At 56.2% G+C, this 17,044-nt stretch overlaps 1 protein-coding gene across 14 annotated transcripts in view; it reads right to left on the bottom strand.

Moving 5' to 3' along the window:
- The window catches only part of TACC2 (transforming acidic coiled-coil containing protein 2), a 179,022-nt gene that overhangs the window by 90,121 nt on the left and 71,857 nt on the right, over positions 1–17,044 (bottom strand). For all 14 annotated transcript variants that reach the window (XM_045854245.1, XM_045854249.1, XM_045854247.1 and 11 more), the window contains one exon: positions 297–422. In XM_045854245.1, coding sequence (XP_045710201.1) covers positions 297–422 — 126 coding nt within the window. The remainder of the gene's footprint in view (positions 1–296; positions 423–17,044) is intronic.

The raw sequence follows: 17,044 nt of genomic DNA, 5'->3' as shown, positions 1-17,044 counted from the left end.
AGCTGCTGCCCGGGAGGCCAGAAGGCAGCCAACTAAGTCACTCCCTGAAAGGGTATAAATAGCACGCTATCTCTCTCGGAGGACTCCTGTCGTAAATAGAGGTGCTCAAAGTCCGCAAGGGAACTAAATCTCCGAAGTGGCCTTTGTCGGGGGTCTCCTGGTGTCTCCTCAGATCCCCCCTAAGTCCCCAGCCCCGTGCAGGAGGCACGCAGGCCTGTACCAGGGTGGGACTGCCTAGGAGAAGGGGGGAGGGGGGGAGGGGCAGCCTCGGGGATGGGGCCCAGCCCCCACCGTACCTCTGGGCGGTCAGGTCCGTGGACACCTGGCCGATGACAGCACCAGGGTGGGAAGAGGCAGCTAAGAGTGGGTTTCCGAGGTCTTCGCGGGCAGCCGGCCGGGCGGCATCATCTGCTACAGGTGACCTGGGGAGAGAAGAAGACGCCAGGCTCACAAGTGTTCTCTGAAGTTGCATCTGGACCCTGGAGAGGCTGTCACCACTCGGTGACGAGCCAGCACAGAGGCCCGGAGTGAGAGCTGGGGAGCTTCAGAGCAGCCTGACGGAGCAATCTTCGTCCGCCGAATGAGCGGCACCGGCCGGGGCTCGCTGTGTGGGCCCTGAGCTGTGATCCCACCCGGGGGCGACCCTCGCCTCCAGGGGCACCTGGCGAAGTCTGGGACAGTTTCTGGTGGTCACAGCTGGCGGGGGAGGTGCTACTGGCACCCAGTGGGCAGAAGTCGAGGATGCTACTGGACACCCCGCAGTGCACAGGGTGGCCCCACAACAGAAGATTATCTGGTCCAAAATGCCGGTAGCACCAGGGGCGAGGGATCCCGGCTTTGCGTTTTGTGCCATTTTCTAGTAACCCTGCAGATTGAACTGCATTTTCAAAAGTTCTGCTCTGCGCTTCGGCAGAGAGAAAAAAACAACACAGGCCCTCGCCAACGGAGAAGGTCCGCTCTACGTGACCTCCGACAGCCGGCCGCCTCTGCAGGTCCAGAGAGACACGGGTCACGGGGCCCCGTCACTGTCGCCCACACCGGCTCGTCCCGCAGGAAACCCCTCCCGAGCGCAGTTACTGCGTCTCGTTAGTCCATCGGAGGCGGCGAGTGCCGTGCGTTCTGACCGACTGGCCCTTCAGCAGTAAGCAAAGGGACGGTTGTCTCCGCCCCGGAGCAGAGGGTGACCCGGCAGCAGCGCCACGCGGGGAACAAGGAAGAGGCGGTCCCTGCCTTCGAGGAGCATAGTCTCAGGCAGGAGCCAGCCATTTTTATCGGTTTACTTTACATTGTACTTATTTATTTTTAGAGAGAGGGGAAGAGGAGGAGAGAAACATCGACTGGTTGCCTCTCACATGCCACCCACGTGGGACCCGCCCCACAGCCCAGGCATGTGCCCTGACTGGGAACAGAACTGGTGACCTTTCAATTCGCAGGCCGGTGCTCAGTCCACTGAGCCACACCAGCCAGAGCAGGAGACTGACATTTTTTTTTTTATCTGGTGACCATTGTAGTAACCACTCGGAAGGAAAGACACAGACGGCTAAATATCACCATACTTGATCCCCACAGCAACCCGTGAGGTGCATGCTATCATTATCCCAATTTTACAGACAACAAAAGTAAGGCACAGAGAGGCTGAGTAACTTGTACAAAGCTGCACAGCAGAAAAGAGACAGAACCAGGACACATACCCAAGCCTGACTCCAGGAGCCAAGCTCTTAACCGCCACACCAGGCTCCGTCTCAGAGGGTGGAGAGGAAGAGAAAGGGAGATGCCCTCTGGCACAGGGAGCCACGCAGCTGGAGGGCCGGCGTCGGGAGGGGGTGTGGCATTCTGGAGAAAGGTAAAAAGGGCGTCGTGGCTGCACTACACCCGAAGCAGTCCAGGCAGGGGAGAGCTGGGAGGAGCCAGATCCCAAGGCCAGGTCCAGGTCCTGGGACTTGGCTGTTAGCTGAAGAACCAGCCGGAGGCTTCAATCCAATGCTCAGCCACAAACAGCTACCCTTGACATTGAGATGGGCGAGGGGCGGGGAAGCCCAGGTGAATTTCCCAAACTAGGTTCTCAATACAGTCAGAATGGCACTTGCGTGTGCCACCCTCTACTGTTTATTCCCCTGGTCTTCTGATGTTTCCTTCTCCCTCCATGGTTCCCACCCCCCCCCCCCCCCCCAAATCTCCCAGAACCTGATCCCTCAGCCCTAAGGCCACGCCCCAGGAGTCAGCCAGAGGGCGGGGCGAGGGCAAAGGACAGAAGGAGAGAGGATGGCGGGGACCCTGGCTGTCTTTGTTGGATCATGATTCCGAGAGTCCTCACCTACAGGCAGTATTGACTTTCCAAAGCCGTAAAACCTGAGTGGGAAAACGTCACCCGGGAGTTCTGGCAACGCACGCTGAAAGCCATAAAGGACGTCGTTTTGTCTGACACAGCCATTCGTCCAAGAATTTACTCTGAGGACATGATTAAGGGCGTGAGTGAGCAGGGAAGCTGATTGCAGCTGTGACCAGAACAGCAAAACAAAGACGCCCAACAGTAGCAGAGAGTTCATGAAATTCAGGCACAGACACAGAACAGACTCATTGGCAGCTGTTTAAAAAGAATAAGGTAGCTCTCCACGAATCTAGAGGCAAACGTGTCCATTAGGACCTTTTACAGGTTTAAAAACTACTGGCACTGTGATCCAGATTTTCTGTGCACACATGGGATTGCCATGTCTGTGTGTGTGTGTACATGCATGTAGACGCATGCTCAGAAGGAGAGCGACCACGTGAAGAGCACCTGGCCTCGTGGAAGCACACACACGCCAGGGTGCCCATGGGGTGGAATGATGCCTGCTCTTTTTTACCTTCACTGAGTGTATCTCTATCTTCCAGTTCTGTGCGGAACATGAACTGGTTTTAGAAGCAAAATAAACACGAAAACACGTGTAAGGAAAATCTGAAGCGCCAGGGAGCATCTCCGGGTCACAGCTCAGTGACGATGGCGTGCGAGAGATGGGGCAGGCGAGAGAAACGCCGTCCCTCCTCACCTCTGGGTTCCGACTTCCGCTGTGCCCGCCCCGCCGTGTCCGCCCCGCCTCACCCCTCGGGCACCAGCAGGGACAGCGAAGGTCCCCGGGGAGAGTGTTCTGGGTAACAGACGCCTGCCCACACACTCCGTGGGATGGCACTTTATTTGAACTCTTTGGGACAGAAGTATTTTTCATCGCCTATTGGACACGTCCCTGATGTTTTGAACAGAGAATCTGTGCATGTAATTAAAATGTTCTCCGTGACATGTGACCAGCAGCATCCCGAGCAGCTGGGATGTGAGCGGGGGGGAAGGACGCTATGGCACGAGAAAGACGATTCACAAATCGAGGCAAGAGGCCTGGACGCCGGAGCGGCCCCGCCATGGGGTGGGTCTCAGCGGGGCGACGCCCCATCTGGGCAAGTCAGGGCGCTGGGCTCATGACCACCGAGGGCTCCTCCCAGCCAGTCTGGCCCCTCCCTCAGAGGCTGGCAGCCAGGCTCCTGCTTACCAGCCATCTGACCGTGACTTTGCCTTCAAGTTCCCTGCTGCTAATGTGCTCCAGACCGACATGGCTGAGGGGTCAGAACAGGGTGTAAGTCAGGAATTAATGAGCTCTGATAAAGGTTCACAAACCTCCCATACAGCGTAATTCTAACAGCTTTAAAATAAACATGGATGGGTGTCTATGCAGATACATTAGATCGAAGCACAGGAAACTGCTTTAAAAAAAAAAAAGCTGTGAAATTGACGTTGTACCGTCAGCCTGGGGCCTTCCAGTCTCACTTGCTGAGGATCTGGTTACGCCCCAGGGGGAAGGACTGGGAGAGAGCTGAAGTCTAGGGACGCACAGAGCAGTTCTCCATGGACCAACTGGAAGAGGCTATAAATGGCTTCTAAATGCTAGCAGCACTGGTGGTGCTGGGACTACAGGGACTGAACTATTTTTCAGAGGGAATAAAGAATCTGTCAGAGATCTAACCCCCAGCTGCTGCCACCAGCTGCTGGGGCCAGCCCACTGTAAATTTAGGCAGGCCAGCAAAGGGTTGATTTTCCACTGGAATGTCAAGGTGGAAGCTTGTGTCAAGTGCTTCCCCAAAGGGCTGTGAGTCACCCCCCACCCCTGCTTGCAGACGGCAAGAGGCAGACGGGGCTGTGCTTCTAAGAGGAAGAGATTTGCATTCCAGTCTCCGAGGGCAACATCTTCAGTTCTACCCACGGGACCAGGACCACAGGAAGAGCTCTGGCAGGCCCCAGGATGAATGGAATGGGGTCACAAGTAGTAGTAGTAGTAGTAGTAGTAGTAGTAGTAGTAGTAGTAGTAGTAGTAATAATAATAATAATAATACACAGGCAGGAGGAAACTTTGGGAGGTGATGGAAATATTACGGCCTTGAAGGTGATGATGGTTTCACAGGTATAGACTTATCCCCAAACTCGTGTAAGTTATAAAAATTAAGTGTGTACAGCTTTTATATATTGATTATGCCTTAATAAGATTTTTTATAAAGATTTCATTTACCTATATTTAGAGAGAGGGAAATGGAGGGAGAAAGAGAGGGAGAGAAATATCAATGTGTGGCTGCCTCTCACACGCCCCCTATTGGGGACCTGGCCTGCAACCCAGGCATACGCCCCAACTGGGAATTGAACCAGCGACCCTTCGGTTGGTTCATAGGCTGGCACTCAATCCACTGAGCTACACCAGCCAGGGCAGAAGATCTTTTTTTAAATAGGGATCTCACATTCCAGGGTTGGCTAACCAAGAGCAAGGCAAGTTCAAAGTCTGAAGCAAGGAGAACTGGGAAGGGTGGTAACAGAAGAACAAACTGTCATAGGAAAATGGGCTTCTTTCAGGCTGGGGCGAGCTGGGAAGGTCCGGAGGGACAGAGTCAAGTCAGGTGCTTCGACTGGCAAACATGCGCGCGGGCTTTCCAGAAAAAAAAAAACAAAAAAGCTTTTCCCTCCCTCTCCCTGCTGGTTCAGTGGAACACTAGCTCGGCTTCCCCTCCCCCCCCTTGGGCACAGCAAGGAAGGGCACAGGAGAAGGGACAGGTTCTGCAGAGGCAGGGAGGGGACTGCAGTCTTAAGGAAATCATTACCTACAGGAAGATTAGCGGAAAAACACACACCAAGGGTAATGGGAGCCAGGTTCTCGTGGCAGAGACGGATCTGCTTGCACAAAAGCTGAGTCAGCTCCACAGAGCTCCTGGGGCTGGGGTGCGGTCAGAGGCGTCCGGGAGACACGGAACTCGATAGGAGGGGTGTGCGAGTGTGCACACGCGTGTGTACATGTGCAGACACCTACTTCCCAGCTCTGTCTGCGGAGAGGGGTATGTCAAAAGGACATAAAAGCCACATCAAAGAGCCTGCCACTGGCCAAATCCTAATCTGGGAATAATTTAGCATAAAAAATATGGATGCTAATGGATTACAATCCATTGAGAAACATAATAATCCAAGAGTTCATGTACATATAAAAACATGCGCAAATGCATATATGAGGGAGAAGAGAAAGCTCCTCCTTCCAGTACAACACCAACCAGCAGATGCAGGAAGAGGGATGAAAACGGAAAATCGCCACCAAGTTCCCCCGGGATGGTGGTCGGGTCCAGCAGGAGCCCCTGGAAGGGGCCGAGCAGGTAGATGGGACAGGTGTGAGGAAGTGAAGGGCACCGGCGCGGAGCACCTGCCCAGCACACACGGCCGGGTCCCAAGGGGAGGGTGGTGACTTCAGGGCGGAGAAAGGGTACTGAGTAGGGCCACTGGGGGGCACCGAGTAGGTCCGGTGTTGCCCCGCCTTACCTACCGTCCCCAGGGTGGGACGGTCCTCACCCCGTGCTCCAGGACGTGACCCCCTGGGAAGAGCACAGCCTCGCCTCTGTGGGACCCCTGACCAAAGGGGACAGCCAGAGACCTTCATGAGTCGTCTCTGGGCGGACACAGGTTGAGGGACCCTTCCAGACTGGAGGGGCCGTCCTCTGCGAGGCCGTGAGAGGCGGGGAGAGACCGAGACGTTCTTCCGGACTGAAGGAGGGCGGCGGGCACGCCGAGTGTGGCTCCTGCTTTTGGACGGGGTCCCCGGTCAGACGGGGAAGGGGCGGAGCCGGGGAATCGGAGTGGGTTCTGCAGACCAAACGGTGCGGCGACACAGAGATGTCCAGAACAGATGGCCTTATTGGTGTTGTCCCGGACAGTGTCCTTGTTTGGGGGAACTGAACTCTGGAGTGTCTTGTTTTCTTTTGTTTGGAGGGGGACAGCTCCTTGTCTGCACCTTGCTCTCAGGTGATTCAGAAAACAGGTAACGATAGCGGATATGTATCCCTACATGGGTCCGCCCATAAGCATATGTATGTAAAGAGGGGGTGGCAGAGCACGTACAGTCAACTGTGAAGAATTGAGGGATTGGGGCAAAGAGAATAGGGAACTCTCCGTACCGTTCTTGCAACTTTTCTGCGAGTTGGAAATTACTTCAGAAACAAACGGAAAATGGCCGGGGCACGGGCCCGCAGGCACCTGCAGGGCTCGGTTCAGGGTCTAGAGGACAAAGGGGCCGGGCCGGCTACGCGGGAGGCTTCCAGCCGTCCACCCAGCCCCGGGGGCGGGAGGGAGGGAGGGACCCGAGGGGCCGTCACAGACGGCCTGGGGTTTGAGCGCGGCCCGGGCTAGAAAGCCCCGTCAGGAGTCCCCCTGCCACACACGCGATTCCTTGATCCTCCCGCGCTATTATTTGCTTAATACTTATCTTTCAGTGAAGTCAGTTGTTCAATTTAGAGGAATTTACATCATTCTAAGTAATACCACCTGTGAGTCTGTGGCTTCAGTGTGCTGCTTCTACTTTTTTTTTTTCCCTGATACCGAGTAAATACCATGTCCCTCTGACCGCGACCGGGCGGCCTCCGAGCTCGGGCCAAGGCCCCCGGCAGCCGCACAGCACGCTCAGCGAACACCGCCTTCAGTCTCACCCACGCGGCAGAAGGGGAGCCCCGCACCGCTCACATCTGCTCACTCCTTTCAAAAAAACAAAACAAAAACAGAGGCCAGGCCTGCCATCAACCAGCAAAAGAAAGTCTCCTGAGATCTCGCCTCTTTGGGAGCTGCTGGCCAGTGAGGAGCGAGGAACGACCCACGAGAAGCCGTGGCAAAGGCGCGTCGCATGCAGAGCGCACATGTGGGCTCTCCGTGTTCCGACACAAAACCTCCGTCCTGGCCCGAGGAGCGGGCACCCCCGGGCTCCCGTCTGCAGCCGTCTGTGAAGGCCGTGCTCGCCGGGTACCGGCTCCGGGGCCCTGGCACCTCCTCAAAAGGCTTTGCTCCTTTCATCCGCATGGAGGACTGCTCGTCCTTGCTCGGTCTGGCAAATGATGAGTGGGACAAGTGTGCCTGGCGCCCCCGCGGGCCAGGGCCAGGGGCTGGGCCGGGCGGATCAGCAGATTCCTAAGCACAGAGAGTTCCGCTGTTCCCGGGAGCAGAGACAGGTGGACAGGCCGGGTGCGTGGAGGGGCAGGACCACGGTCCCGAGCGTGCTGGCTTTTACGGTCGATGGTAGAATTTGAACATACACTAAACATTGGGACAAATTTAAATAGTGACAAGGAGCATTCCAGGGCTAACAATACATGCCAGTCACGAGAGCAGCTGGCATGGGTGGGTGCTCGTGTCTGCCAGGCACTGCATACCCTCCCCGCCCACCCTGGCTCGCCCAGCCCTTGGAGAGGGGGTGGAGGGCGGCCGAATTCGAATCCAGGTCCAAGAGCCCAGGCTCCAGGCGACCCTGTGGCGTGTGTGCCCTGGGTCTGGCTGGAGCTGGGGCGGCTCCCACAGGACCATGGAAAGAAGCGTGTCTCAGAGCTCTGAGTCAGGGGGAAGAGAGAAAGATTTTTCCACCACCAGATTTTTTTTTAAAAGTCCACAGTTTAAAGATTTAGCCTTCAGTTAAAAAGAAGTAATGAAAAAATCCACAGCTACTTGTATTAGTGCAGCACCTCAGAGCTTTGCCAAATGCTGCCTTTTATGTCCTTCACTCCCCTCCCCCGTGCAGACGGCCGACAACTAATTTTATGGACTAGGAGCCTGAGACTGAAGGAACTAGGAACCTTGGCAAGGAACCACAGGGGCGAGAACCAGGCCTCGGCCACAGACTTCGTCCTCGTTACAGGGGCCCAGGCCGCCCCCCTGGGCCTCTCAGCCAGGAAACCGTGGGCCCCGCGGCAGGAGGGGGACCCTCCGCCTTGCTCCCTGCTGCCCGTGCAGCCCAGAGTCAGCAGGGCAAACAGTCCCAGGGACGGATGAACTGGAAGGGGCAAAGCCACAGGGTGGCGACCCCGCGGCATCATCAGTGCGGTCACCGAGTTCCAGCGAGGAGGTTGGCATGGGATGTTTTACAGACACTTAAAATGGAACATGAGTGCATGTCAGTGACGAGCTGTGCTTTTCACGCTTGGAGCCACATTCTTCTCAGACCTCATGCAAGGAGCAAGGGCCCGTGCCCGCAGTTCCCGAGGTCCCCAGAGAGGACAGCTGGGAACGCGACGGGCTGAGCGTGAGGCTGCCAGGAGAAACGAGGCGGGGTCTCGTCGGCCCGCAAGGAGAGGGCTGACCTCTCCTGACCTCCATGCACCCGGCTGACCGCAAGATGACCCGGGAGCTGTCGAATGCGGGCTCCAGGGCTGGGTAACTCACAGGTGAGCCGGCTTCGGTCAAGGTGCATCAGAGAACACGGGACCTTTTCCTGTTTTGTGCAAAGCAGGCAGCCACCGGGAGCCCGAGGGTTGGAGGTCATGCTGGATTCCGACCTGACCCGACTCTTCCCACCCCTTCTCGCTTTGGACCATGCCCCCATCACTGCCACGAGGTGAAACCAACCCTGTACCCCCAGAGTGTCAGACCCAAGGACGCTGGCCAGGAGCCATCCACTCTGAATGACACAGCCCCCAGGACGGCGCCTGGGCCTCACGGACCCACATGGACACGGCCGTACAGGGAGCAGCAGCAGGAGAGGGACTGGACGTGGGCAAACGTGTGCAGGAGGCAGCGAAGAAACCGCTTTCGCCGTCTAGGTCATTCCCCAGACTTGACCTCTGGGGGCGGAGCTGCCGTGAGCTTCCTATCCGTCCACGTTTGTTCCCTTGCTTCCTGGGTAAAGTACAAATGACCCACGAAAGGGGAAGGTGACAAAACAAGGAAGGATGGCCACAAAGTGAGCCTCCACGGCCGGCTTCCAAATAAAAGAGAACTCCATGGACTCGCCAGCCCTGTTTCCATTTAAAAATAACAACAATAAAAATAAACTCTCGGAGGTGTCAGGAGATCTACCTCCCCTAAATAAATCCCTTTCATCATAACGAGGAGAAAGATATCGACACGACTTCCCATTTGCGCGGATCTTCACAGTTTGTTAAGTATTTCCATCACATGATCGCACTCTCCTTCCCCACCCCACCCCCCACGCCGCTCCCAGAAGCTTGGGCAGCGGTGTCACCACCGTTAATGACAGGAGGAAGTCCTGACTCCGAGACGGTCGGTGACTTGCTCAAGGTCACACGGGCGCTGAAGGGTGGGGCAGGGATTCTCCTACGGGATCTTTGTCTCTAAACTTGAAGCTGTTTCTACACTGCCTCTCCCTGCCCCGGGGAGAATCGGCCTTGGAAACTTCGCTTCCTTTTAATGGGCAGCACCGACTAAACGCACACACACACACTTGCTCAACGACAGGCTGAAACCAGAGACCAGAGCGGACCAGAAGGGAAGGGAAGTGGGCGCAGCTGATGCTCGCGCCTCCAAAGTGCAGCCTCCATTACAGTGAGTGCTCGGTGGTCCCTGGGGTGCACGTCTTGCCGTCTGTGAGCAGAGGCGCCTCCCTGAGAGCGAACTCACGCTCCCCGGCCTTCTTCTCCGTGCCCTTCCCTCCTGCCATATGATTTCACCACCCCTGGGCTGTTCTGCCATCACAGGGGGCTGCTGCGGCCGTGGTTATTTAGGTTGTAAGCAAAGGACCGTGACCACAACAGGGCAGAGGCACACAACACCCAGCCACCAAGACAGACTTCACGAGCCTCAGTCACAGGCCGCGGGCAGGAGGGAACGGGGCGCCGGCCTCTCCTTCTCATCTGCGACTCCATCACCAGCGTCCTAAACTTTCTCCTGACGGTCTGCGCACAAGGTGCCGGACTGCTGAACCCAAACCACAGCTAGCCAAGGTTTGCTGTTGGTCGTACAGCTGGGTCCCAGCAGAATAAACGCACACACAGACACAAACACACACGCCCACACACACCAGCCCCGGACCCAGCCTCGCCCACACCGGTGGCCGGGGACCCAGCAAGCCCACAGACCCCCGTCTCTCGTCTTCCCTGCTAGAACTGGTCTCTCCCAGTTCCTCAAGCCCTTCCGGTGTCTTCTAAGGGGGTGCCGTTGGCATCTGGGGGTGAGGCAGTTCGTGGTCGTGCGGGACTGTCCCTTGCTCAGCTCCCCTGGTTCTCTCTGCCTGGATGACAATAGTGCCCTCTCCGGTCATGGGGACAACCAAAACACCCCCTACTGGGGTGTGCCCCTCACCATAAAAACTGACCAAGGTGCGCATGCTCAGTCATGTCACACACACACACACACACACACACTCACAAACACATACGTATTCACACACACACACACACGCACGCACAACCTCCTTGAAAGCAAGAGCTGTGGCTCATTCACTTCAACCACCACCCCCCCCCCCCACCATGTCACTCCTGTGCAGTGGTATTGCAACCCCGGCTAGTCCTCCAGGGTCTGTCTCCATAGAAACGGCAAATATAAATAACCACCATACAAAGCAGGATGGAACCAAAGAGGCCACTTAGTCTCAAGACTTCGCTGAGAGAACACCAGGCAGGCCAGATGTCTGGGGTCCTAGGCTTGAGCCCGGCTTTCATGTGTGACTGTGGCCAAGACCCTGGACTTCTCTGAGTCTCTCTTATCACAGCTGTGAAATGAAACCTTGATCTTTATGTTTCCTTTCAGCGAAAACAATTCTAAGCACCCGAGCCTAGAGGGCGAAAGGGATGGACGCGAACCCAGGGCCCAGAGGCTAGTTCTGGTCGGGTTTCCCACAGGGGGCACACTGGCCCCGTGGACAGGCAGGGAAGCCTGTGTGTGCCGTGCCCCATAGTGCCTGGCCTAAGGGAGGTAACCCCTGGTGAGGGACTGCTGACCAGGAAGGAGCCAAGAGGCTCTGGAGGGCCGAGAGGTGCCCGCGGTGTCCTATTTCCTGCTCCAAGGCCGCCCACGCCTGGCCTGGCCGGCGGGCGGGCGGAGCCTGCGAGAAGGAGCCCCTGGGGACGCCTCTCCCTTGCGCTCACCTGCCCAGCACAACTGGCCCCATTCTCTGGGACAGCTCCCAGCCTGACCTCAGAGGGGGAGAGCCAGCCGCTCTGGGAGGCCACGAACCCCACAATGCCCAACAAAATCCTTCCTCTGAGTTCTGTCAACTGTCCGAATGGGCCCCTGTGAAATACACGGAGCGTCGGAATGGATGAAACCCACTGATGAAACCCGGCCTCAGGACGTGGGTCCTGACCTTTCCACGGTCATTCCCAAACGCGAGGAAAATGGCTTTTGAAAGGTGGGATCCTCCATAGGGGATCCCAGAAAAACTAGAACAGAGTTCTCCGCCTTCAACGAAGCTCACCTTCCCCTGGCAGAGGGCAGATAGGAAGCTGCAGTAGGACCCTTGGTTCTCCACGCACGGTGACAGCAGGGGCTTGGGACAGTGCTATGCACACGCACGTGCACCCAGACGAAGAGGTGCACAGGCACTAACCCAGCCCCCCCGGCTGCCCTTCCCTGAACTTCTCTCTTTCCGCCTCCCCAGGCCTCCAAGGCCTCCCAGGCTTGGAAGACACGCTTCTCTGTTTCAGCCGTGTGGTAGGCAGCCACCACAGTTTTCTGTCCTAACATGGGACAGAGGCACAGGACAACACCGGTATGATGAGGATGCCGGTTTAGGGAAAGGCAGCCCCCCAGCAGCACCGCAGTCTCCACAGGGGCGCCGGGCAACAGTCTGCTGCGGACGCGGCCCTGAGCTGTGCCAGGAATCACAGTCCTTGCGAAGTCGCGCGACCAGGACGGTGCAAAGGCAGAGGAAGACTCCGGGGGCCAAGGACGCGGAGGGGAAGCGCCACCGGGTCAGGTCACGTGCTGAGCCGGGGCCCTGGAGGGCGCCCGGCCCCGCTGACGTAACTATTCGAGAATTTAAAAGTCCCAATCTCAGAGGGAATCCAGCGCAGTTTTATGGCAAATCCACGCACCCGCTGCTGTGGCCCACCGCGGGCGGGGGGGGGGGGTGGGACCACAGGAACTCGGAATGAGCCCAGCGCGGAGGGCGCGTACTCAATCCAAGGGGATGTGCCCGAATTGCCGGTGGAGCCCCCGGCCACAGCACAGCCCCCACCTGTGGGCGGGGACCTCAACCACGGGCAGGCATCCCAGCCACAGGCGTGCACCGCGACCGAGGGTGCGCATCCCGACCCACCGACCGACCGGCGGAGAGATATCATCGCCCAAAAGAAGGAGCCTCCGGGGCAGACGCGCCTGGCCCCGCCGGCTCCCGGGCAGACACCCTCGTCTGCCAGCAAGGGAAACTGCTGTGTGTTTAGCCACTTTCCTCCCCTTCACCAGCCCCCCGTTGGGGAAAGATGGAATGAGCCTTGGCTTCCACCTCTAGCACACCTTCCGCGGCCAAGGTCCCAGGGGGCGCCAGTCCCACACTTGGCCCCGGGTGCCCGCCCTCCCGCACGAGCATGGCCGCAGCGCACTTACCGGCCTTGGGGCTATCGGGCATGGCCAGCGCGGAGCCGCCTTCCTTTGGGGACGCAGCTGCCAAAGAGCCCCGAGCGGCTGAGTTTTCGGAGCCGGACAGCGGCGCACGCAGTCTCCGCAGCAGACCCCAAGAGGGGACGCGAACTTTCCCGGGGCAACGGCGGCGCGGGGCGGGGACAGGGGAAGCGCGGCGCCCCGACGGGCTCGGGCAAAGTTGCAGCACAAAGGCCAATGCCTGGGAGCGCGGCGGCGGCCGGGCCAGGCTCCTCCCCCAGCTCCCGGCGCTCCTAGCCCGGCAGCGCAGCCAGCTGCTCCAGCAGGGCGCCCGCGGCGCTCTCCTCCCGGCCCAGGAATGTGCGGGCCGGCCCGCGGCGCGCCCAGGCGCACCCAGGGGCCCAGGCGGCCGACAGACTGCTGCCGCTCCCGAGTGCGCTGCAGACTGCTTCCAGGAGTCTTTGAGTCGTGACAACTTGTTACAGTTCCTAGTTTTTCCACGGCGCTTTCCACTACGCATGGCATCGTGGGGAAGGTACTGGCGTGTGAGATGACTGAGAAGGCCAAATACGGGCGGGCTGCCCCAGTTCTGAGGTCCAAGGCAGGGGGAGGACCGGGTGCTGGCCCCGTAAAGAAGCTGAGGATGAAATGATGCCTCGCTGGCTGCTGGAACCAAATGCTTCAGCAGCATTGTGGAGACCCAATGCTGCTTAACCACGGATCCTTCCAGTGCACCGCGCTCACGGGTTCCAAAACGTGTCGTCTGAGTCTCCAAGGCTGTCCCACCCTTCGAAGCAGGGAGAGACGGAATGCAGACCACTTCCCGCTGCCATGTTTCTAGCCAGCATGTGTGTTTCTATTTGTGAGTCGTGGGTTTGGTCTTGTTTTTTTACCTTGCATGGCCCCACATCAGCTCCTTGGCTAACATCGACCTCACACCCAGAAGTGACACTTGCCTGCCTGCCCACACCACTGGAACGTGTCACCTTTTCTCTGGAAATTTCTGCAGCCCAGCCCCCCACATCCAGAAGAGCCTGTGGCTATCTGTGGAGGCCAAGCTCCCTGCTTTAAGTTCAGTGTCAAGAAAGCATGGCTATATTTTATATACATGGGGAGCAAAGGGCAAGAGGCTCACAAATGACTCAATGCTTCCTTTCCTCTTCTTAAAGAGACAGACGCCCAAGGCTTGATGGCCCCAGAAGAGAATTCTCTGTAGAATGAAGAAGTTGGCTTTCACTGCCTTCTGTTCAAGTATTATTTTTTAGAATCACCATGCTTCTAAGAGTCACGTGTCGGGTGGCAGTTTAAATAGATCCCTTGTTCACATGGTCTTCATGTACCCATTGCACAAGTGTGGAAACTGAGACTCGAATGGGCTAATTTGTCTAAATGTGTACCGACACTGTTGTAAAAAAACATACCCCACTCGCCAGCTTCCAAAAAGCTCAAGCACGCCCTGGCTGGCGCAGCTCAGTGGATTGAGTGCGGACTGCGAACTGAAGTGTCGCAGGTTCGATTCCCAGTCAGGGTACATGCCTGGGTTGCAGGCCATGACCCCCAGCAACTGCACATTGATGTTTCTCTCTATCTTCCTCCCTCCCTTCCCTCTCAAATAAATAAATAAATAAATAACAAAAAATTTTTTTAAAAAAAGCTCAAGCACCACAACCAGGCAAAGGGCTAAGACACATGTGAGGTGCCACCCCTTCCCCGAGAAAGAGCCCCTCTCCGGAGGCTGGACACCTCCCCGGAGGCTGGACACCTCTCCTTCACGACACCGGCCGGCACCACTGGCTTCGAAACATGTTGGTGTGGTCAGCGGAAGGAAGCCCCCCACCCCAGGGTGTCCCCATCTTAATCCTGAGGTCTGTGAATATATTAATTTACATGGCAAGGAGTAATTAAGATTATAGATGGAATTTAGGTCGTTGCCATATTTTGTTGTATATAATGTGAACTTTTTTTGCCTGGATTTTTGAAGGAAAAATAAGGGGGCGTATTACACCTGGGTAGCACCTGAAACACCTTGTATCTGTTCTTGTGTTTTATTATTTGTTACCTAAAATTTCTTGTACCATAACATATTCAAAAAAAATGCTAAAATTCCTTTATGATACAAAAAAAACAAGTATCTACATATAAATAAATAGTTGAATTAAAAAATTTAAATGAAACATTTCTTTTTCCTGAAAGTTTGGGCCAAAAACATGGGTGCGCATTATACACAGCAAAATACAGTACTCATCTGACCTTAAAACAGGGAGGTTATCCTTGATTGCCCAGGGGGACCCAGTGGAGTCCCAAGGGTCCTCAGAAGTGAGAGGGAGGAAGAAAGAGGCGCCACAATGGGAGAGGAGTCGGAGAGAGACTTGAAGATGCTGTGTTGCTGGCGCTGAGGATGGAGGAAGGAGCCAGCAGCCCACACACCACCCGTGGGCAGCCCCCAGAAGCTGGAAAAGCAGGGATTCGGGTGTTTCCCTGGGGCTTCCAGAAGGGAACACGGCCTGTGCCTGGATCCCAGCCCAGCGAGACCCATGCCAGAGGTTCCACCTACAGACCTGCAAGGAAGTGACTTTGCATGGCCTTCAGCCACTGGTTGTGTGGTCATGTGTTACAACAGCCACGGGAAACTAGGACAGTAGGTATCTGGGTATTACGGTGACTTAATCTCTTCTTTGAAAGATTTTATGAAAATATCTCGGAGTTCATGAAGTCTCCGGAGTCTAAGACCATTCATTTTCTCATCCAGAGTGTTGCTGCAGAAATGTTCTGGCTGCGAAACGCTTAGCCCCAGCACCTCGCCAAAGTATCTCCAAGCTTCAAGAGCCCCAAGAGGCTGGGCGGCCAGCATTCGGACAGAGTCATGCATGGTCCAGGTAGGGCATACTCATTAGGAGATGTAGTCAAGAGCTCCCAAACCTCATGATATAACAGAGATACATCCACACTGGAAACTCTTAGGCCACCTGCAAAGCCCTGGTCCTAGCCACAGCCAGAACTGCTGCCCAGACAGGGAGCCTACTGCTCCAGGTCAGGGTAATGACAAAACGCTGGTACAGAAGAGGACAGGTAGAGGATGCATGTCTGTGTCCTCCCTCTTGGGATACCTAGAATCTGCAAGGAAAAGGGGGGGCGGAGCTTGAATCACAGGCAGGAAGGATGTGCCTTATAGTAATTGCATCCATGGCTGAAACTTTACATCTTAAGGATTTCTTAAGTACAAGGCCAAGGTCTCTGCGGAAATGTAGTCTGTGTGAGTGTTTTTAGCAATGCCCTAGGGCAACAGCTGTTAGACTGTCTTCTTCAGAGTCCTACGGTTTCTGAAGTTGTCTTAAAGACTGCCTGGGAGACCCCCAGAGCTGCCGCAGCCAGAGCCGTGCCACGCTCACCGATCCTGCCTTTGGGGTCCACGTAAGATTTTATTTGGAGAAAAGGTTCATCTGGAGAGAGAGGGGAAGAAGACAATGCACAAACACTGCCTGATGGGAAAGAATTTGTGCCGTAGGAATCCTAGAATCCAAGGGAGACCCAAAGAAGGAGAGTGACACAACGTATAAGGGTTCAAAGGCGGCGTAGTGGCGGGAGGTGTCTGCAAGGAGGATTTTAAAAAGCTTATGTAGAGCGAACAGTGTAATGAGCCCTGTGTAAGTTCCTCGGTTTCAGTATTGTCACATAGTGGCCAATGGTGTTTCGTTTATACGCACTGTCTTCCCTCTGCTACCCAGGCTGTTCAGAAGCAAGTCCCAGATAGCCTCACCGCATCAGCTGATACATCTGTTTGAATTGCCAAAAGGCAAGCGCTGGGAAGGGAATTTTGAAGTCTAGCTCTTTATTCCTCCTCCTTTACGCCTCAAAAGGATCCTCGCAGCTGAAGGGTCATCTAAGTACTAATCGGAGAGCATCTCAGACACCAGAGTGCTCGGGAAACGCCCTCAGCCCCACCCCAGCCGTGCTGTGCTGCCCCGTCCTTGCAGCTTTCTCTACTACTCTGTGGCGGCAACGGTGTTCTGTTTGGGCTAGGAAGTGACAAGCCACGTGACAATGGGAAGCCAGGCTACAAAAGGCTACAAACCTGTGTCCAAGTGTGCCTGACACAGAAATAACGAGGAACTTATCGAATACTCAGCAAGCACCTGCAATCACTGCTCCAGGTGCCCGTGGGAGTAGCAACGTGTAGGAGACAAGGCCCCTCCTGGGCAGACAGACTGGTGCTGGAGGTGGACGCAGGAGTACGGAAGCAAG

Source organism: Phyllostomus hastatus, unplaced genomic scaffold (assembly GCF_019186645.2).
Source record: "Phyllostomus hastatus isolate PE091 unplaced genomic scaffold, TTU_PhHast_1.1 phas_scaffold_1066, whole genome shotgun sequence".
NCBI classification, from domain to species: domain Eukaryota; kingdom Metazoa; phylum Chordata; class Mammalia; order Chiroptera; family Phyllostomidae; genus Phyllostomus; species Phyllostomus hastatus.
Note: the sequence above shows the minus strand (reverse complement) of the source record. Positions and strands in the feature narration are given on the sequence as shown.